A 23,080-nucleotide genomic window follows, 5' to 3' on the forward strand; every position below is an offset into this window, starting at 1 on the left:
CTTATCACTAAATCGTAGGATCGTGGACCGGTACTAGACCATTCGTAGTAAATTTTCCTTTATAAACTCAGATAACATTTTTCCTTCTTTTGGGCTCAGAAGTGGCCTTGTGTTACACAGTGTATAATAACAACTGCCCGCGTAGCCAACATGTCAATCGTCAACGCTCCGTAGCGTAGCGTTGTCATCTATCTCTATCACTTCCATATTAGTATGACAGTGACAGTTGCATTTTGTGCGCTACGGCACGTTAAAGATTGGCTTGTTTGCTACGCGCCGGGCTGGTACTCTTCACACTTCTATTTCATTGTTGAAACTTCTGAAACAATCTTACTCTATGCGACCATTACATCGCGCGTTCAGATTGGACCGTGCTCCGCGCGCCATCTATAGATCACTGAGCATGCTCTCTAAATCCACTTCACTTCCAAAACAATCTATTCACCACACCCATGCCAATCTAATTTGAATCTGTTCCAAAGTAAGTTAGAGTTTATATTTGTTTGTGTGACAGTAAAGAAATCAGTATTTTTTTCGAGGATGCGGTGTGGTCGTAGTTGACTACCATTTGCCGTATTTCAACGGCTCTGGCGCATAAATTGGCGCACTCTGATTAACGCTATCGTGTCGGAAGTTTGGCCTCTCGACGCCGATTTATTAATTCATTAGTTAAATACTCGTTATCTGGTGGAGTTGTACATGTTAATTAGATCTAATTAACGGACTGCAGACAAATCGCAGTGTTTGGGTTAGCTGGTATTCGATAGAGGAGATCAAGTTGAATTACAGGCCAATTCAAGCACTAATATCAGAATGACATCTAACTGATGTTCAGTTATCGTGCATTTCGTACTTGTCCGTACATGTAATGGCGCGGGCGAGACGCACGATAACTAAATAACTAAGGGTCTGTTAGTCACGTGCACTAAAAAACTCGGCAATCTAAATGAACGGACGAAATAATTCACTGCAAGATATCTTTAACGCTTTCAAATAAAATTGATTTTTTATGACCTCTGGCCTTATTCAATATTAATGTATTATTATTTCACTGCTGCCAATTGATAGCACTCCTAATTCATCTTTTTAATTTGGCATTGACCGCATTTTCTACATATAAGTAGGTATATACATCTAGGACTACAAATGGCTAAATAATATTACATATTTCATTTCACAAGTCTCAAGAATGGTTAAAACAGTGTATTGTCTGATTCTTAAAACACTAATAAATCTCTTAATTAAAATACTCAACACAATTTTTATAACATATAGCCAATAAGTTTAGCTCGCATTTAAAAAAGTAACAATTGGGCCACCGAAGCGCAAGCTCGTCGACATGTGCATCTTCTCACCCATCCTCACCTATGGTGCCCACACCTGGTCATTAACCGAGGCGCAAAAATTAGGTACGGCTCAAGATTTTCCAAAGGGAAATGGAGCGGAGTATCCTGGGTATCCGAAGATCTGACAGGGTGAGGAACACAGAGCTTCGCGCTAAAACTCGTGTCGTCGATGTTGGGATGAAGACCGCCAGGCTAAAGTGGGACTGGGCTAGACATGTCTGCCGGATGAATGATGACAGATGGGCCAAAATAGCCACTAGCTGGCATCCCCAGAGTAGTCGCGGCAGAGGCAGACCGAGAAAGAGATGGCGGGACGACTTGGATGCGTTTCAGCGGGATTGGCGGGATCTTGCTCAGCACAGGGAGGATTGAAAAGCGAGAGGGGAGGCCTTTGCCCAGCAGTGGGACACACAAATAGGCTAATAAAAGGGCCGGTGTTCTTCAAAAGATTATTTTTACTGTAACTCAAAAAAGTGAGGTAAGTACATTAAGAATGCACTGTACATAGATTAATTATGACGTCACTGTTTCAAGTATGTACTGCACGCATGAAATGAATGGAAAATAATATTTGTTATCTTTGATTGCGATCTCAGATCATAGAAAGTACTAGATGGCTGACGGAGGCGTGGCGCGTGTCGCCGCGACATGGCCACATCGTGGCCATACCGGCCCGCCGTAAGACAGTAGCAAATTAGCTGTCATTGAACAATGTGCGCGTCAATTTTATTGAAATGCCGAATTGTAGCGTTATTTTGTGTCGAAATAGGAGTGCATCCAAAAACTATAAGGATCATGGAGTTACATAGTACATTTTTTTTCACGTATTAGTCAATAAAACCACACATTTTAACAAATAAATCCAGTGACATATGATTTTTCTGAGTCAGACCATGTTGTCATACAAACGCGTGGCAATTTGTCTATGCATTCTACATTGACGCTTTGGCATGGAAAACTATTTGTAGTGTCCTTAGCAACGGCGCAATGCATTAAACCGCTAACGATATTCACAGGGACATTATTGTTTCTTGGTACGATCGCCAACCGCTCCTTTCATTGACGCCGCGAAGTAGAGTGGTGCTCGTGCATATAATTGATCTTTGAGCGTTATCGATAAAAATGTTTGGATATACTGCATACACACATTAAAAATAATTACTTTCATACGAAAGTAATTATTTTTCAAGTAAAATTTTACAATTAATTTATATGCACCTAATGTTTAATTTAATACTTATTAATTTGGATTAAAAATCGAAAAGGTAAGCCAAAAAATAAACTGATTTAATTAAGTACAATTGTACAAATGTTTTATTTCAGAAATAAAATAATAACAATATTACATTTATGCTGGCCCCCACACTAGGCATAGCCTGTCCTGTGGTGGATAATACGGTTTACAAGTAAAAAAAAAACAATACTACAATTGAAAATAATAATATACAATTATTTAGAGTAAACAATTGAAAAAGAAACGGTGGTGAATGGAATTTACAGAGGTACAGTTTACAGTGAGTCAAAAAAGAAATATGTTCATAATTGCAATTTTTTTTTGTTTCCCGAAAATCCCAGTATTAACGAAAAATGGATAGATGCTACAGGAAGAGGGCCCTAACTGGTTTACGAGCGAGAAAAGTGTTATTGGTTCGGATCATTTTCAAGAAAAATGGTTACAGTTACAGATAGAATATAAATATGTTTAAAATAATAGTATATTGTATACTTAGTCGATCCAAAAGTTCTATCAGAAAGATTTTTACTGATAATTATGATTACTGTTTCCTTATTATTCGTACATATGATATAAAAGCTTATTTAATGGTGCATTATACTTACTATATAACATGCTGGAATTGCTTTCAATTGGTGACGAAATATGCTATAATAAACTGAAACTTTTTTTTAATGAAGCGCTCGCGTCTTACGACAATCCCAAAGTAAACAATTTAAACAAACATTACATCAACTAATGACTAAAATGTAAACCAATTTGATTAGTTAAGCATAAACAAGCTCTCGCATCATGGTACATGTTTTTTTTTTTTAATTATAAGCTTTGTGTTACATTTTATCAGTAAAAACCTTTGTGAGAGAACTTATGGCTCAACTAATATACCTTACACGTACTTAAAAATTTTTAGCTCGTAAATAAGGTCAAAAATTTTAAGGACTATAAATTAAGTCTATGGCAATTATTACTTAAAACAAAAATGTCTAAACTATAAGGTCATTTTCAGAACATGTAAAATATCGATAGCTCTATCGAATTGTCCTCACTCTAGTGCCGCCGCTCTAGGCTCCTACACCGCGCGGTTTGGCCAATCACAGCGCGTGAGTTGGTTGTCTGGCCACGCCTTTAATGATGTGGTGGGAGACAGTTGGAGACAGCGAGACTCGTTGAAATTATGCTTCGTTATAAATCTCCTTACTTCTTATATCTATGATTGCGATAATGCCTGCTGTTGTGTGTGAGTGGACTTTTACGACTTGGCTATGGACATACAAGATAGCCGTTTTAATTACAGGAAAATTTTGCATGCATTTATTTTTCATCGTTATATTTTTCTTACATGCCTATTGAATGAAATAGGTATCTCTAATTTTTTTTTTAATTCCGCTACCTTAAGGTTGTCTGGAAGAGATCGCTTTTTAGCGATAAGACCGCCTGTTGTTTACCTCTTCTTTATGTGTTGTATTAATTGTATTGTTTCTGTATTAAGGTGTGCAATAATAGTACATTTCGATGCTAGTGCGGAAATTATGTCATTACTGAGATTGACATTTCCGCATGTGTATCGAACGACGTTTTTTAATACAGTTACGAAACAATAAGAAAAAAGTTTTCGCTTCAAAACAACAAGTACTTACTTTTTTTATGCATGTTCTATAAGACAGAAACAATTGTAAATATAAAATATTATACTACGAGTATTATTAAATAAGTATCGTTATTTACGATTATTTGTGTATCGTATATTTAAATTGTATGAAAACAATATCGAATGTTGCCTTTGGAAGCTTAAAACTTTCTTGCAGTAATAAAAACGCCTGTGCTTTGACAGGCGTTTCGACAGCTATTCCGTTCCATTCAGACAACTTATTAAGAACGGTTTTTCAATAGTCAATATTAAAAAATAAACATATTATAATGATAAAGAGGTAAGTAATAAAATATGAAATATGCTTATATTTATTATTTTTACATTAACAGTAGGTTTTTATGTTGATTACGACTTTTAAAGGAAACTAACAGGGAGTGTTCCGAGGAATCTTCGGATTAATCCCTGCCACTTATTTTCGCCATCGTCCTACGCGACACCGTTTCCATCCTCACCACTTAGATGGTTGGCAGTCCTTAACTGTGGGTTTCTCCAGAAACTTCCTGCCTCACACAGCTAAACTGTGGATTGAACTGTCGTCTGTGGTATTTCCGGACCGATACGACCTTCAAGCCTTCAAGAAAAGAGCGTACTCTCATCTTAAAGGCCGGCAACGCACTTACAATCCCTCTGGTGCTGTGGGTGTCCATGGACGGCGGTAATCGCTTACCATCAGGTGATCTGTCTGCTCGTTTGTCTCCTAATATATCATTAAAAAAAACAAATACCTAACTAAAATAAAGTTTAATTTTTGGATTAAAATGAAAGATAGCTTAATTTCAGAACTAAAACTAGTTTATGTATTACATATTTACTTACTTAATATAAAAGTACCTGGGCGACCGAGCTTTTTACTGTAACTATTAACTATTTATTGTAATATGGTGGTGTATAGGTGATAATCTTAATTACATTTTTTTTTTACTAAATTAAACTTGTATAAAACAATAAAAATTAAAAAATTATATAATAATAACTTGAATATATAAACAAAAGTTATATATAAAAAAAAAAACAAAAGTTAGTCACCGGGCGAGATTCGAACCCGTAACACTCGTTTCTAGCTGTCCACATCTTAACCCGCTGGACCAGACGGACAGTGGCCGACAACACGAAATTAGCGACCATATTCTGCGTCGAAAGAAAAACGCATGAAAACTCGAAAACACGCGTTTTCCTAAACATAAGACTAATCTAGATCGATTGTATACCCCCAAAACCCCCATATACCAAATTTCAGCGAAATCGTTAGAGCCGTTTCCGAGATCACAGAAATATATATACAACAATTGCTCGTTTAAAGGTATAAGATAAATTAGCTCCATACAGCCAAGCCTCAACAAGCCGTATATGACCATAATAACTTCTTACAATCCGTCTCATTTAAATGGTAGACATACTATTAATAGTATAGTTAATAGGTACGTAAGTTAGGAACGTCTGGTAAGAGTATGAAAATTTGAACTCGAGAATGCTCACATTTCGCCATGTCGTTGAGTAAACTATACACTTAAAGCACGTTAAAGCTCTTGCCGCAAATACGTTTACATTGAACCCATTTCTGCATCCCATTCTTCCCTATACACTTAATTCCATATCATTTTTATTGTCCACTAATCCACACTACCGGATTCTAGGCAACGGTTGCCCTTTCAAGGTAATGTGGACCATAACTCTATCGTTACAACGGTGTAATTCGTGTTGTAGGCTCGGCCAGCGCGTGCGCAGTGAAACTGCAACCGACACGCGCCGCCCATTAACCCCTGGCTCGTTAAAGAGACGATTCTACGCCTTGGTGTTTATGTTCGCCTGGTATACCTATAAAATAGAGGCAATGCGCGTGCAGGTTTAGGTTTTTAGACTTTAAAGTAAATAAAAACGCTTTTCACTCGTAGTCTTTAATTTTGAAAACTGCTGAAACTAGGTCGGAGCTCTGAAAAAGAGTATTCAATCACGTGTAAAACTCAAAGTATGATTTTTTGTAATATTCGAAGTTCTTCATTATAGATTGACCTTTGTATTTAAGATTGGGAAAAATTCCGTCATAGTTATGTCTATTCGACGTCTCTCCGCGTACTGTCCGATTCTTGTAAAATTTGGTGAGTAGTTTCGATAACATAGATATTTTTGATCAGTTTTTGGACGGTTTCAAAATAGCGGAGCATGGGTTTTTGGGAGATGTACAGCCCACAGAGCCAATAAATTATTTGGGATAAGTATTGGAACACATAACAGGACAACGATGAACGACGCAGTAGGGAAATATAAAAGGCGCTTTGCACTGAGTCAAGAGAAAATAAATCTATAAAACTAGGCGTTTTTTTAAATATAGGTATTATTTATAATAACTAGATCAGGCATACACCGTTACACAAAATCCTTCGGTTATCACCCGAGCCCCATGTATTTCAATGGATATAATTCTTTTCGGTGTTAAATACCAAGATGCGCTTATAGTTCAACAATTTCTGAAACAAGCATTTCCTCTTAAACAAACTAATTCAGAGCAGAAACATCGTGATCGCGCGATAGTGTATCAACGATCGCGCCATTGTTACCGAAGATTTAAGACGTTAAATGTTCAGAACGCTTGCTGGGCTAACGCTTTTGACGAAAAAGATATATATACAGTTACATATATATACTTATATGTATATATAAGTGACCTACTTAATCGTGATCCGTCAAAGTCGCACCATAGGAAATAAGATGGTAGAGAGGCGAATGCGCTGGTTGGGACACCAGATGAGAAGGGACGAAGAGAAGAGAGAAAAAGGCAGAGGAGAATGGGCGGGCGCACCTTAACAATGTGGTGGACTACGGACTACCATATCCAAAGACCTGGAACCGCAACCCAGTATAGGCGATCCAGGCGCCTATAGACGAGATAAGGAAGAAGAAGAAGAAGAGGTACATATGTGACTTCGAAATCTCTAAGAAATTAATCAAATAACATGAGTTATTAAAAATGTTTGAATTTAATTCCTCAAATCCGTAATACACGAAAAGGTTTACATACCAATTATGGTTTTGTTAATTGTTCCTTAGTCTAAATACCTATGAGCGAATAGAAACTAAAGTTTTTTTTTATTTTTTATATAGCCCTTTGTTCTGAACATGATTGTTCTTTTTGATAGTCTTGAATTATCATATGAAGTCTCTTAGTTCAGTGTGCCTGTCGGCAAAGGCCTCCTCCAACTCCTTCCAGTATCTTCTCTCTCTTGCCACCCTTGTCCAGAGTGGTCCCACTGTACGAATAATTTCGTCTTCCCATCTTGATACTTGAGGGCCTTGCGATCTTGACCCGTCTGTAGGGTGCCACATGAGAACTCTTTGGCTCCACTTTTCTGTCTTACATCTTATAGTGTGACCTGCCCACCTCCATTTTTGCATATCTATGTGAGTGAGGATATCTGCTACTTTTGTTCTAGCTCTTATGTCAGAGCTGCGGTTTCTATCCTGTAGTTTTACCCCGAGCATGCTCCTCTCCATAGCTTTCTGGCACTTTGCAAGTTTATCTCTTTGTTTTTTAGTAAGAGACCAAGTTTCGCAGCCATAAGTTAGACACGGAAGGACACATGTGTTGAAAGTTTTGCTTTTTATTCGTATACCTAGGTTGCTTTTCATGATTTCTTTAAGTGACCAGTATTTGCTCCAGCCGGATGATATTCTTTTTTCGATTTCTTTGTCCATTTGGTCCTTGAAAGATATTATTTGACCTAGATACACGTATTCCTCAACGTAATCTAAAATGTATCCATTGACTGTGATTTCTTGAATCCTAGAATTTGTCATCAATTTAGTCTTGTCTGAGTTAAGCTCCAGTCCCACGGCCTTGCTCTGTTTTGCTAGATCTGTTAGCATGCATTCTAGTTCTTTTGGGTTTTCCTCAAACAAGACTATGTCGTCGGCAAACCTTAGGTGATTTAGACGTGTGCCATTTATGTTGAGGCCAAAGTGTTCCCATTCGAGTTTCCTGAATATTTGTTCTAAGACAGCGGAGAATAATTTTGGTGATAGTGGGTCACCTTGCCGGACACCTCTTTGTATAGGGAATGTTTTACCAGTCGATTCCAGTCTAATTCTGCTTTTGCTAATGGTATATATCCGTCTGATGATCTCTACGTATACTTCGTGTACTCCATGTTGTTTCAGGCTTGTTCATATACAGGTGTGGTTAAGGCTATCGAACGCTTTTGAGTAGTCGATAAATGCTATGAACAAAGGCTTTCTGAACTCTTTATATTTTTGCATAACTTGTTTTACCGTATGGATATGATCAATTGTACTAAAGTCTTTCCTAAATCCAGCCTGTTCGATTGGTTGGCATTCGTCTAATGTTTTTGATATTCTATCTAGTATCACCTTAGCAAAAACTTTGTATATGTTTGACATAAGGCTTATTGGGCGGTAGTTGCCTATATTGTCTTTCGCACCTTTTTTGTGGATCAAGATGATGTCTGATTCCCCCCATTGATTTGGGATTGTCCCCGTTCTTAAAATTTCGTTAAATACCACTGTTAGGATTTGGCTAAGTTCTTCAACTGTTCCTCTCATAAGTGTGTTGGGTATTTTATCCGGTCCAGGGGATTTATCTAGCTTCTGGGAGTTCATTGCCTTTTTGACCTCATCTACCAGTATAGGTGGTACCGCATCACTTTCATGTGTTGGAAACAATCCATCCAGCAATTGAATGTTTTCTTGCTCGGAGTTTGAACTTTCATTACAGTACAGGGCTTGATAGTACTCAGTTGCTACTTTCTGGATTCCTGTACGGTTAGTGAGATTTGTCTGTGCCTTTTTCAGTTTGGGAATCCATTCTTTTCCTTTTTCTCTTAACTCTTTTAACGCTTTCTTAGTACCACCTGTTTTTATTATGTGCTCCTCTATAGTTCTTAGTCTTCTTTGCTTCCTGTCATTTCTTATATTTTCTCTTATTCTTTTGCTGAGATTAGTTATCCTCATTCTGTTTTTGCTATTCTTTTCTGAGATGATCGCCTTTCTTTCCTCCATGAGTTTAATCGTAGTCTCACTTAATTTGTGTGTTTTGGTTTTATTTCTATCCATATTTGATACTTGTGTGAGATTTTTTTCTACTTCTCTATACTTTTCTACTAGTGGTCTGGTGGATTTTACAATTTCAGTTAGCAGTTTAAAGTTGATAGGTCCCAGTTCAGACAGGTTTTTGGTTGCTTTGTTGTTAAAGCTTTTTCTTGAGTTTTTAGGTGGGTAGTAGTTCATACTGCTGCGTACCATACGGTGATTAGTGTTGAAGTTGAGATTTTGAATTACACTTGTGTCGCTAAACTGTTTGGTATTGTTTGATAAAATAAAGTCAATTTCATTTTTAGTTCGTCCGTCTGGGGAAATCCATGTCCACTTGTTTTTTTCTTTTTTCTTGAACATGGAGTTCATTAATATTAAGTTGTTTTCGTGTAGGAAGCCAATCAATTTGTGACCATTGATACTTCTTTTGCCATGTCCAAAGTTTCCCATGATTGACTCTTCTCCTTCTTGTCTAGGGCCTACCTGTGCGTTGAAATCTCCCATGACGACCAGGTTATTATGAGAGTATTTTTTTACTTCATCTGTTAGGTTGTTGTAGAAAGTTTCAATTTCATCCTTGCTAGCTTGCTGCGTAGGAGCATACACTTGGATTATTGTCAGTTCTTTTCTGTTACCAGGTATTTTCATACGGAGTATTGCGAGACGGTTTGATACTCCTATGAATTCCAAGATCTTGTTTTTATGCTTCGACTTTACTAGGAATCCCACTCCATAGTAGCCAGCAGTGCCTTTGTGATACATTATGTAGTTGCTGCGTTCATCGATTCCTTCGCCGTCTCTTCTCATCTCACTTATGCCTAGTATATCCCACCTTATGTTGATGAGGGCATATTCTAGTTCCTGTAAACTTTCTTCAGTCCTTAAGGTTCGGGTGTTAAGTGTGCAGATGTGCAGGTAGTCTTCCTTTTTTGTTGTTAGGTTTTTTGGATGGGTTGCAATTGCTGAATATTTGTTGCTTTTTTCCAGTGGAGTGTTTCCAATTGTTGGATATGGAGGGTGTTGGTCTCTAACCCCACGGTGACCAGCCGGGTTGGGGAGTTTAAGACTTGTTGCTTTTGATTTTGTTATAGGTTTATTGTTATGGTTCCTGTTTTTTGCTGTGTTGATTGGGGTGTTGTTTAGTTTTTTGAAGATTCCAGTGCTGGTAATGGTGGCTTGTTGCGTTTTTCGACAAAATTTAAAATGCTTGGCTTGAGTGTTGCTTTTTCAGTTGTTTGAGGCTTTAATGGCTCTTCGATTGGTTCATTATTGGATGTAGTGATTTTCTTTTGCGCTGATGAGTTAGGTGATTTTGACTCTTCCCGTTTTCTTTTTTCTCTAGTGGTTTCTTTAGGTTTTTTCACAACTAATTTATCTTGCACCAGGAATGCGATATTCCCCTTCTTTTTTTCCTCTTCTACTTGTGGCTGTAATTGCTTCCTTTTTTCTAGCACCTCTTTGGAGTAATCTTCCTTAATGTAAACTCCTTCCGGAAGTTTAGATTTATTTTTTAGGATCAGGTGTTTTTTCCATACAGTTGAGAAGGAAACTACGACGGGGCGGTTGTTGGTACCAGTCCATTTTCCAATTCTATAGATGTTATTAATTTCGTGACTTTCTATATAAATTTCCATTTCTATTATGGTTTCCTTGATATAATCTACGAGTTCAGGTTCACTTTTTCCCAATTCACTTATTCCGAAAAATATTAAGTTATTTTTCCGTTTCTCCTTGTCGATGTTACAGAGTTTCTGTTCTAATTCTGTTACTTTGTTTTTAAGGTCCTTGTTTTCCTCTGTGATCAACTTTACTTTTTCGTCTAGCGCTTCCATGACGTTTTGCGTGACCGTTTTTGTTATGAGTAAAGTTTGATTGTGTAGTTTTTCGTCTAATTTGCTGTCAAGTTTTGACAGCAATAGGTCAATGCTAGCTTTATCCATTTTTCACAGATTTAGGGATAATTTTATCTCTGGTACTGGCAACACTCTAGCTGTCAATATCAATAACGTCAGGTTGGTAGTTCTGTTGACATCCGGGAATGCAATTTTTAGGTTATGATGCACACAGTCTTTGCACTATTTCACATGAAACCGATTAGTTCCGCACTGTTTCCACTTTTTAAAAACGTTTTTCTTGGTTCTGCCCTTGTGAAAAACTATGATACACACTTAGTCCACTCGATTATGCACTGATATTTGTTTAATGTTCTCGGAGGTCGTTGTCGTACGTGTTTTCGTTATGGCGTCGGAGCCGGAAGTCCTAAAGTTTACCGTTACAAAATAAACATAGTCCATATGAACGACTGAAACTACCAAATTAAATTTGTAACATGAGAACACAGGTATTTTTAAAGTGTCCAGAGAAGCTAAAGAGGTATACTTTAGGACCTTATCATTTTATTAGAAAATTACGTTTTTGACACCATATGTATTCAAAATACACAGGTCTTAAAATGTATACCTGCTCCTAAGCGACGGGTCGCAACAAAGAAGACTAGTCAGCAGTATGCATATATGCGTAACTGTTACCCGGCTCCCGAAAATCAACCCCGGTTTGTCAAGGAGGCTAAGACAGCTGAAGAAGCCACAGCTCCGGCTACTCACTGGGGCCATAACTGGCCACGCCCCACTAAACAAACACTTGTTAACCCTACGTGTCTGCAGGGCACGCATGGAGGCAGAAGAGACAGCCACAACACCTCGGTTCGCCGGGGTCTTTCCCAGAAGTCGTCGGCAACATCTAGGGTCTGCTAGGCTTCTTGGTGGAGTTGGGTTGGCAAGAGTAGTGCCGACAACCCACCACGCAAAATAGGTGCGATAATATGACGTCGAATTGCGGAAACCAAGTCCGCGAGTACCTACGAGTATAACCTACAGTGCCGGATTAACCATTAAGCAAAATAAGCACTTGCTTAGGGCACCACGTGCAGGGGGGCACCAAAATCGTAGGAAAAAAAAAACGCGCAGGCTGCATCAGCATCGCAGTCGTAGTGTAGTACTTATGTACACGAAACTTTTTGATACGTGTGCAAGTACCCATCTAATAACGAAGGGTCGTAAGAGAGTGAGGACACGTAAGCACATCTCCAACCTTACGCGGAGGCCATCAAAGCTCATGCCCAAAATATCTTACCGTCGGGCTTGTGGCCAACCGATTTTCTCGACGTAGATTACCGATTTGTAGCGTATTTTGCTCTCTTGCACACCAGATGTATCGGCCAGGCCGAGTTGCTGCAGAGCCGCGTTCCTGCGACCTAATTGTCAAAGTGTAATAAAGGGCCCTGCGAAGGCCGAAAAACAAAAGCATCTTATCAAGTTGCGCTTTAGAGTTAAGCCAAAGGCCGAGCAGTAGGAGGACCGTGATTACATAGGTTCGATTTCAAGCCACTCTTTTGCAGTTCGGCGTTAGGTCTTATGCGACGCCAGGCCTTCTACTTTATGCAAACTGCCTCACTTTCGCTTGGCCATGGATCCAAATCCATGCTGTCCTCTTTCGCAGCTGGGCTGCCTTGCTCACACCTCGCCATTGGTTCTATTATACGATACCGCGCCGCGATCGAACGCTCCGGACGTCCAGCTATTCATACCTCGCCATTGGTCAGTTCAAGCCTTGTTTTCTTCCAGCTCGACCTTTGGCCTCATCCGTAAGCGCCGATCGAACGCTCTTTGCATTCAGCCTTAGACTTTGCCTTTAAAAACACTGATTTAAACCTTCACGATTTAGGCCAATCAAATTAGATCCAAAAATAGCGGTTTGAGGAATTAATTCCCAGCAAGCTGGAAATTGTTTTAATACATTTATTTGGTCCTAAACGCGTGTAATCCGAGTTTGCTCTATCTCAGGAGGTGTGCATACATTTTGGGATCCTTAGGAGATATTTTTTTCCTTTGGATTGCCAAACCACTCGATGTAGAAGGAGAAGGAACCCACTCCCCTTCTTCCTCGCGTTATCCCGGCATTTTGCCACGGCTCATGGGAGCCTGGGGTCCCCTTGAGAACTAATCCCAAGATTTGGCGTAGGCACTAATTTTTACGAAAGCGACTGCCATCTGCCCTTCCAACCCAGAGGGTAAACTAGGCCTTGTTGGGATTAGTCCGGTTTCCTCACGATGTTTTCCTTCACCGAGAAGGAACCCACTATCAATTACAATAGCACTTGGTGGATCAGACACTGGTAAGAAAGCGTTTTCGGATTATTAACATGATTTTACCAAAAATAAAAATAGTCGACCTTTTTTTACAGTTTACTACGAATACATATTAAGGTACCTTAAATCAATCAATCAATCAATATATTTTATTGCAAGAACATAGTTAAATTACATTTCGGATCCTCAGATATCAATTTTAATAATACTCATAATTAGAAGAGATTTTCCGTCGGCCGTAGCGTTTTCGATTTACAAGCAAAAAAATCTGAAAATGAGGAAACATTTATGCACACCTCCTGGAATGGAGCAAACTCGGATTACACGTATTTTTAGGTCGAAAAAATCGAATTGTATTGGCCTAATTGTGACAATCGCATTTGATTAAGTTCTAAAATTACCTCCAACATCAAAATAATGATGTCGACTTTACACAGTCTTCTCCGAGACCATGGGGACAACGCCGTCCTTGAAATTTTTGGTCAGAGGTAATTTTAAAACTTACCCTATTAAGTCCCGTTTTCGTAAACAATATTTTTTTATTTAAGACATTTTTTGCCATTGGTACTGGTTCTGACAAGAACTAATAGCCAATGGCTAAGCCCTTACTGAAGCTCGGCGTTTGCCCTCACATGAATGAGCTTCGCAGGAAAGCTCTAGAGGTTGCAAAACCCTGTGCGGAGAACGGCCTATGTCTTACGTCTTCGCTTACACTTGGACAATGGTTGGCTTGGCCTCCGGACTTATGCGAAGCACGGTCTTCGAATTTGCTTACACTTGACCTTACCTGCTCTTGGAACATTACTGCTGCAGTACTGTCAATTTCGGTGATAAAATTATGTGACGGATTGAATATTCTATTCTCAGCAGTAATGCGGCAATAAACGTCACTCAATTTACCACTAAAATTTAATGTAATCTTGATGAGGGGGCACCACGGTCTAGAAATGCTTAGGGCACCAAAATGTCTTAATCCGGCACTGATAACCTATAACCTACCCGGCTCAATTTGTTGGCCCCCGAATCAATTGGGAAGAGTAAACGGGCCGGATCGGTGGCCCATACTATATTGGTTTCCTAAAACGATTGCACATCAAGCTACGGGAACTCATAGCAAGGCGTCGGTGCGCAAGAGCACCTAATTGCGCGCGTGCCCTTTTGTCTCGCCGTAATTACTTTTATAAATCTACTGAACGATTTGCATGCGTGTGATAACATCGAGCAAAGGTAGGATACGGTTCAAGGGGCTTGGCTTGAGGTTTACGTGTGCTTTGTTGACTCTGACGTGTGTGTCGGTAACGGGATCGGGAGTAAGATCGAAATAGTTCAAAGAATCTTATTGTAAAGACCCTTCATAATATATAAACATATCACGTGGACGCCGACGATACATATTTGTTTTGTTATTATGACTAAATCCGCAATAACTAAGTAGCTCAGTCGGTTAAGATCGATTGGAACGGTATTCTAAAATGCCCAAAGCGGCAAATTTTTTCTTTAATACATATAAAAAATTGCAATAATGCTTGCAGAAGTATATGCTTGATAAAAATAAATTGATCCACAATATTTATTTGATAAGTGATTAGTTAGTATCATCTGATGCCTATCACTCCTACATATTACATAAATGTTTAGTTAAGTAAAGCGAAATCGTCAAGGTCTTAGATGTCTGGCCATTAGTGATTGTCATTGACAAAAACCACATTTCCAATTGGCTTTTATATTAAGTTACAAATCAACAGAACATTAAGTTCTATGATTTTAACTAACAGACTAAATATTCCTAATCTAACGTTTGAGCAAAGGATTAGAACGACGAGAAAAACGTCTGCTCGAATGCTTGCATGTGGCGTTACACTACAGGGCTATTCCACACTGCGATGGCTTCTGTCTGTCTCATTCTGATGTCTCATAACCAAAGAACTCCGTATAAGATAAATAAAGTCTAAGAAAATAACTTGTCTCGAAAAATCAAGAAAAATGTATGCTCGAATAGATGGCGATATACCTTTGGCATAGGCCGACACCGTTTCGTACACATATACATTAAGGATGACATATGGTTGAAATAGCCATATGTCATTCTAAGTTTGAGTCCTGTGTCGAAAGATGGCAGTAAATTTAGTTGATTACAACATTTACTTTGACAATACGCTCTATACTAAATTATCTTTGCTTATAACATAAAAGTCATAAATACACATCGCGGATGAACAAAAGAAACTCAATCACTCATCTCTTTATTAAAATAATACCTATATAAATATAAAAGAATTGCATTACTAGATACTGATCAAGCAACGCGCAGATCCACTTTATTAGATCCACACGGTCGATTGGCACTTTCGAACGGAGGCCGATCAACGGGTGCTACCAACCTTTACTGGGCTATAAGACTATAACCGCGAAAACAGAAGCTTGCAAATTTCGAGCATCTACTTATATCTCTGTCACTCTAATTACGCCTCAATTGGAGTAAAAGAATAAGTTTTTTGGCAAACATTGCATTTTTGATACAAGCTTTAGTGGCTGACTCTACTTTTCCATCCACAGACAAGTGATACTCATCGAGACAAATCTAACAACCCCAAACTCTATTAGGTTGCGTTGTTTTATCACAGAGCTCCTATGACCATTTCCTGTCTCCATCATCAGATTAGCTCGATGGTATCATAATATTGTATTGTTACCCGATTTACATATGCATGCAAATTTTCAGCTTCGTCGGAAACCGGAAAGTAGATCAAATTTAACTTGCAAGATTTAACCCGCACAAACATATATAGGTACATTGCAAGTTAAATAAAAGCTTGTATAAATATGATCGAAATTTACGAACTTCAGGGTATGCGGCAGGCCCTTTGACCCTTCCATCCGTCTGTATTTTTTATTTAAATTTAGTATTGCCAGATTTACTTTTGTTTTCAATTTTAAACCGTGGCGCCTTGAATCAAGGTTTTGGGGGCAAGTGGCGCTCCGCTACACTTCTTACGAAGATTTTACAAGAAATTAGTTCAACATACCTTTCATCTCGCTTTGGTTCCTCAGCTGCTCGATGATGTTCGTTAGCCGATTCTCCCTCTGACTGACAGCCTTCGCGTCTCCATCATCACTTTCCACTTTCACCACTATTTTATCACCATCACTGATATCACAGCTAGCACTGGTATTGTAATAGTCACTAGCGACAATTTTGCTGTCTTGTTTGTTATTGGATTTTAATACACTGTCAGACATTGTTTTGCTTTTTAAGTTCGGCTGCACGTAATTAATCTGTAATAAACAATTAAACTTTAAGTAAACTTAGCTTAAATAAAAATTGCTCAGAAACACAATAAAAAAATATTACATAGGTGCCAAAAATTGTTATTTCATTGACATAGCAATATTGGGACCCGATCAAGCGAAACATTCCACGATGACCGAATGACCACTAGTTTAGAATTTTTCACCACTCCATCGCAATAATAATAATATTATTCAGAGAATATTATTCTAGCTGTAAAACATCGCAAATATAATCCAAATCATTCAATCGTCATAATTACTTATTTAAAATCATCACTCATCATCATAATCATTTATTTGTTGCAATATATATACCAGCACGTGAGGAAACAACTATTTTTTCAAGGATTATAAATGTAACAAACGTTAGATCCAAGGATATAACGCAGGCGAGAAATTATAATTAAGTATAGTATATTCATATATTTTTTAGCAATAAGTATCTACATCTGAGGTTAAGTAAATGATAATAAAAGTCGCTGTTTAGAGAGCAATCACACATTGACAGCGCAAGTGTTGTACCAACAGATAACGCATTACTCACTAATACAAGTAGATATTTGCTTCATACAATACGATTCGCCATGATCGATAGTCGACAAACAAATAAGACAATGATTTGCTTTTACAGAAATCGTTCCTACGATCTATCTTCATGTTTAGGTCAGAGTATTAAGATGTATCTTCCATTGTGAGGCTATGAAGTGACAATTACAATAAAACGCTGTAACAGTGGGTTTTAACTATTTATCATTTCGATTTTATGTTAGCATACGTCATAAAACATTGGAGGTCCACGATATTAATCAAGAGAAATACTGCTCGGTTGGTGCTGATGTAAATAACGATATTAGCAATTGAATGAAAGAATGCGATTGAAAATTTGGTACAAGTTTGATGTATTGACCAGTGACCGGGGTTTTGATGTCACACCCCGGTATATCAAGTGAAATTGTAATATGGATACGCTTTAAACTGCTCGAAAATACGATGTTTAGTGTAGATAACCTATTAAATAAGCTGTTATTGAGGTCATTCACCTCGAGTGGCAACCAAAATCCCGATCACTGTTACCTATGACCTAAGCGTTGTATGTCCTAAAGTTAGAAATTGATTATTTATCCCGTAGATATATCGATGCATCAAATAAAACAAATATTAGAAAATACGGAGCAATATTTTAAAAGATTTAAAAATTGAGTAAGTGTACATTTAAATATTGATATGTCAATGGGAGCTTAATCAATATGATGCAATTATCGTTAACAATTGAAATCCTTACCAACTGCCGCAAAGCACTTTTTATTAAACTTAAAAAAAAAGAATAGGCAAAAGGGTTAAAAATCAACAGGTACACCGTGACAGCGCGTTGTTATCACAGCAAGCAACTGATAACTGAGGTGTCAGGTCAAACGAGCAAATGGGGCGGCACCTGGGTACGTAGCCGTCTGATAAGAGCCGATAACGGGCTCTTAACCTTCTGTGGCACTAGAGTGAAACGATGTCAACGCTGAACTGTAGGACGGGCCCAGCAGTCAATTACATTATGATTCCGACAGACTAAACAGAAAGTGAGACTTTAATCTACAATGTTGAGCTCAAGCTGCCATAGGCTTTCGTTATGTCAATTGGTAACAGCAGCTTCAACAGTATGAAGAGTCGAGGGAAGAGATGACAGTTTTAGTTAACATTCATTGAAGATGAGTCATAGGTAACTAGCCTAATTCTAGAAAAACAACAACATATAACATTGATTTGTGTACAAAACGCGAGAGTTTAAAGTGTTTTATGAGAACTAGAATGAACACAATCACATTTGACAAAATAGACCTTTATCGTTTTAAGCCTAAAATGAAAGAAAATCCGGCTTACTACTTATCATTGCATCGTCTGTCTCGCTAAAATATCTTTTTTTTTTATTATCACATCGGTTTTTAATTCAGCCTTTTCCTGTTTTAATAATATTTTAAAAGATTTAAAAATTGAGTAAGTGTACATTTAAATATTGATATGTCAATGGGAGCTTAATCAATATGATGCAATTATCGTTAACAATTGAAATCCTTACCAACTGCCGCAAAGCACTTTTTATTAAACTTAAAAAAAAAGAATAGGCAAAAGGGTTAAAAATCAACAGGTACACCGTGACAGCGCGTTGTTATCACAGCAAGCAACTGATAACTGAGGTGTCAGGTCAAACGAGCAAATGGGGCGGCACCTGGGTACGTAGCCGTCTGATAAGAGCCGATAACGGGCTCTTAACCTTCTGTGGCACTAGAGTGAAACGATGTCAACGCTGAACTGTAGGACGGGCCCAGCAGTCAATTACATTATGATTCCGACAGACTAAACAGAAAGTGAGACTTTAATCTACAATGTTGAGCTCAAGCTGCCATAGGCTTTCGTTATGTCAATTGGTAACAGCAGCTTCAACAGTATGAAGAGTCGAGGGAAGAGATGACAGTTTTAGTTAACATTCATTGAAGATGAGTCATAGGTAACTAGCCTAATTCTAGAAAAACAACAACATATAACATTGATTTGTGTACAAAACGCGAGAGTTTAAAGTGTTTTATGAGAACTAGAATGAACACAATCACATTTGACAAAATAGACCTTTATCGTTTTAAGCCTAAAATGAAAGAAAATCCGGCTTACTACTTATCATTGCATCGTCTGTCTCGCTAAAATATCTTTTTTTTTTATTATCACATCGGTTTTTAATTCAGCCTTTTCCTGTTTTAATAATAAGTTTAGATACTAGAAGGTTAATCTTAAAAACACTACAAATACATTTTACAAAAGAATATGTTCTGTGACAGCTAGTTCATTAGTTATTTTGCACTAAACTGCAATGTTTACTGCCTCGTCACAACAAGTTATTTGACGTAATGACAAACTACAGACCTACATCATCATACAAACATAGGTAATGTTAAAATAACATGGTAATTAAAGTTGTTGTTGAGTTAAGCCGTGTCACCAGTTGAGCAGTTCGAAATGACTTCAGAATCGCCGCACTGTATATTTTTCGAATTAAAACACAGACGGTATTGCATAGGGTACATTTTTCAAGTAATATGGGTACAGCTTCATAGTATCAATCTTTAAAAATACGAGCGAAACTAAAACCTGCAAAATACCAGTAAGACTGTCCAAATACTCCAGTCTGTTGAACAGTATTTACTTACGCATGTCCCGTCGTTTTCTTATACGTATTTACCTGTATTTATTGAATTAAAATTAATAAGTATTATTAAATTGATAATACTATTATGTTACCTTAATTTTAATTCAATTTAATCTTAAGTGTAATCTTTAACCAATTATATTATTGCCGACAATGTGCGATTAAATAATATTGGTAGGTCTATCTATTTATCTATCTACCTAAACCTTAATAGAAAATGTTTCACCAACGTAATCAATCACACTAAGATCTTTGACATATATATATATATCTAAGGACGGGCCTTACGGAAAATAAGAATGGGGCCAGTACAGCGGTGTCACGCACACGAATTCGAGCCAATCGTGCCGTCTTAGGCCACAACGCGATTGGTTGATGAGTTCGCATCACACGCGCGATTGGTGGCAACTAATAGTTGCGTTAGTGCACGATTGGCTCGAATTCGTGAGTGACACCGCTGCACTAGCACCATTCATAGTGCCCGTAAGACCCGTCCTTAGATATATGTCAATGACTAAGAAGACATAAGATATCCGGTTGAAATTATACGAAATGTTGCTATCTTCCCATATAACGTGACGTAAGCTCCGTACGATATCAAACGGAGACCAAGGCCTAGCTACCATCTCAAATAGAAGTCCTTTACATAAAATAAGACATTATTAATTTTCGTTATTCGCTGAACGAATGGTTATCCGCTGTCAGACACGACCGGTCACGGCATCGTGACTTCTGATAAGGCGATAACAGCGATAGTATAAGGGCAATGGAAGAAGGCAGTAGGTTACCTGAAACTAGAACAATGTTACTGCATTTTTCATATGGAAAGCAGGATAGCGGCGGACAAAGGAAAACGCGCGAAAAGTGCACATAAAGATTTATTGTGGAGTTTGCGTCATCACCGGTGAAGTTGTCATTTTTCAGGTCGTGATAAGTTAATAGCCAATGACTAGTGGATCTGGTATCGGGCACTGGATGGCTTGGTTCTTTTTCTTTAGTTGATATATGTATGACACTTAAATGCTTGAGGTACGATAAATAGATCAGGTAGGCAAAACAGTTATGTGCAGATATTAGTTTTCATACAATTGAAATTACTCCCCCACTTATATAACATGAAACTTGGCATTAACATTGCAGTAACATACATCTATGCATGAAATTAGTTTTCGTTGCTAGAAATCGCAGCACAAATGGAATATAGCGATTATAATTTTTGTATGTAAATTTTCAAAATAAACCGAGTACTATTTTCTTTGTATTACATATAATAATATCTTATTTGTATCACGCGAAGAGAGGTATGGGCATTATGAATGTCATCTCGCTTTGTGTGGTAGGGCACGGCGCAGCGGATGTCATTCCAAATCTAGAGCAGAGCCCAACTGGGGAGGTACCTCCGCCTTACAGAAAACCGCAGCCAAATAACACTAGACCCTACTCATAGTGTTGTGTTCCTGCCGGTGAGTAACGTTGCCAGAGCTCAACGAGGGGGGAAGGGGGGGGGGGGGGGGCTTAGGGTCGGCAACGCGCATGTAACTCCTTTGGAGTTGCAGGCGTACATAGGCTACGGCTTACCATCAGGCGGACCGTATGCTTGTTTGCCACCGACGTAGTATAAAAAAAATTAGTAATATCTAGCAATGAAAACTAATTTCAATGTTTCAAATTTCAACTAATATGTTACTTCAATGTTCATGCCAAGTTTCATGCTATTTTAACATGCCGTTAAAAAATAAGTGTTACTACGTTGGTATGGCGGCGGTTCTGGGGGCCTACCGCAAAACCCGGAAATCGCAAATTGCAGGGATCTTTCTCTTTTACTGTCACTAAGACGTAATTACAGTGAAAGAGTAAAATTCCCGCAATTGACAAACTTCGATTTTTGCGGTTATAGCCCTGTTCTGGCGATTCCTAAGGACATGATAGCCACGCATTTCGATGGGTGGTTTCAGCGAATGCATAATATAATAACCGTACGTTTTCAACTCAATTCTTCGGAATAGAGTAAGTAAGAAAAAGTTATTTTTAAATATGATTAGATACCCATATAGATTGTTTACCTATATTTTGCCCGGTGTAAATTGTAGGTGTTATCGTACAGTTGATAGTGATGGTTTTCAATTTCAATATAGGTAGTGTTCATATCATTTTATATCAAAGTATTAGAAGTATTTTAGTATAAGACATAAGATAAAGTGATTGACTTTGAAAATCGCTCGTATTTTGATAAAATATGAATCGAAAGTAATAAAATAACCCAAATATATAACTAGAATGACGAATGACTATAAGCTACGAGCTCGGCAGTTGGCAGGCACCTGCTTTGGGCTAATTCCGTCGCGCGAGGTCGTGACCTGTCGCCCTGCGCCCGCGCCATACTGAACGAACTGAATACGATCATACGAAAAATACAGTCTTAATATACACTCATGATTAAACAAGTGTACGGCCTTTGCGTTAGAAGAGACTGGAGACTAAATCGGACATTGTACACAAATTATAAAACTATACAAAACGCATAGAATTTACAATATGTAAGTAGATCTTGATTAGGAATTGAAATGAAACTCTGCTGTAAACTCTACAATTAAAATTATTTTACATATGTGACCAAAGCCAGCAAAATGTCCCACTTTGTCGCTCGCCATAAGGTCGAGATGTGCTTGTATCTTTGTACGAATAACCTGTCAAGGCGTCTTAATGGAAAGCGACAAAGCGGGACGTTTTGCCGGCCGCGGTCACATATTTTCAATTATTTGTACGTAGCTTCATAATTTAGAGGTACAAGTTTCCCCAAAATATGCCTATGTGAGATAGCATTTAATGTACCGTGAAAACATGTAGTTTAACGACGGCTTATTCAGCTATTCAGGCATTTGGTTCCAGGCTTGCAGTAAAAAAAAACACATGAAAATTATTCGTTCGATTTACTTTAATTACGGCCCGATTCGAAGAATGAGAGACGATATCGATAAGTTCTGGTCTAAATAAGTTCTCATTTAGATATCGTTTTTATGTCGTATAATTGTCAGAAGCAACTCGATTCGGGCAACCGATGTCACTTTGACGTTAGAAATATTGTAGATAGATCTTATTGAGATCACAGGGGAATCGAAATAAACGTCAATTTTGACATGTCGTTTAGCTAATATCGATCTTTTAAAGAACTTTCCA

General features: G+C 38.0%; 1 protein-coding gene across 1 annotated transcript in view; it reads right to left on the minus strand.

The window, feature by feature from the left end:
- LOC133524409 (polyhomeotic-like protein 2) overlaps nt 1–16,704 on the minus strand; it is a 320,025-nt gene extending 303,321 nt beyond the window's left edge. The window contains exon 1 of the mRNA XM_061860397.1: nt 16,449–16,704. Coding sequence (XP_061716381.1) covers nt 16,449–16,662 — 214 coding nt within the window. The 5' untranslated portion in view covers nt 16,663–16,704. The remainder of the gene's footprint in view (nt 1–16,448) is intronic.
- Nucleotides 16,705–23,080: the final 6,376 nt, after the last annotated feature.

This window comes from Cydia pomonella, chromosome 13 (assembly GCF_033807575.1).
Source record: "Cydia pomonella isolate Wapato2018A chromosome 13, ilCydPomo1, whole genome shotgun sequence".
Classification (NCBI taxonomy): domain Eukaryota; kingdom Metazoa; phylum Arthropoda; class Insecta; order Lepidoptera; family Tortricidae; genus Cydia; species Cydia pomonella.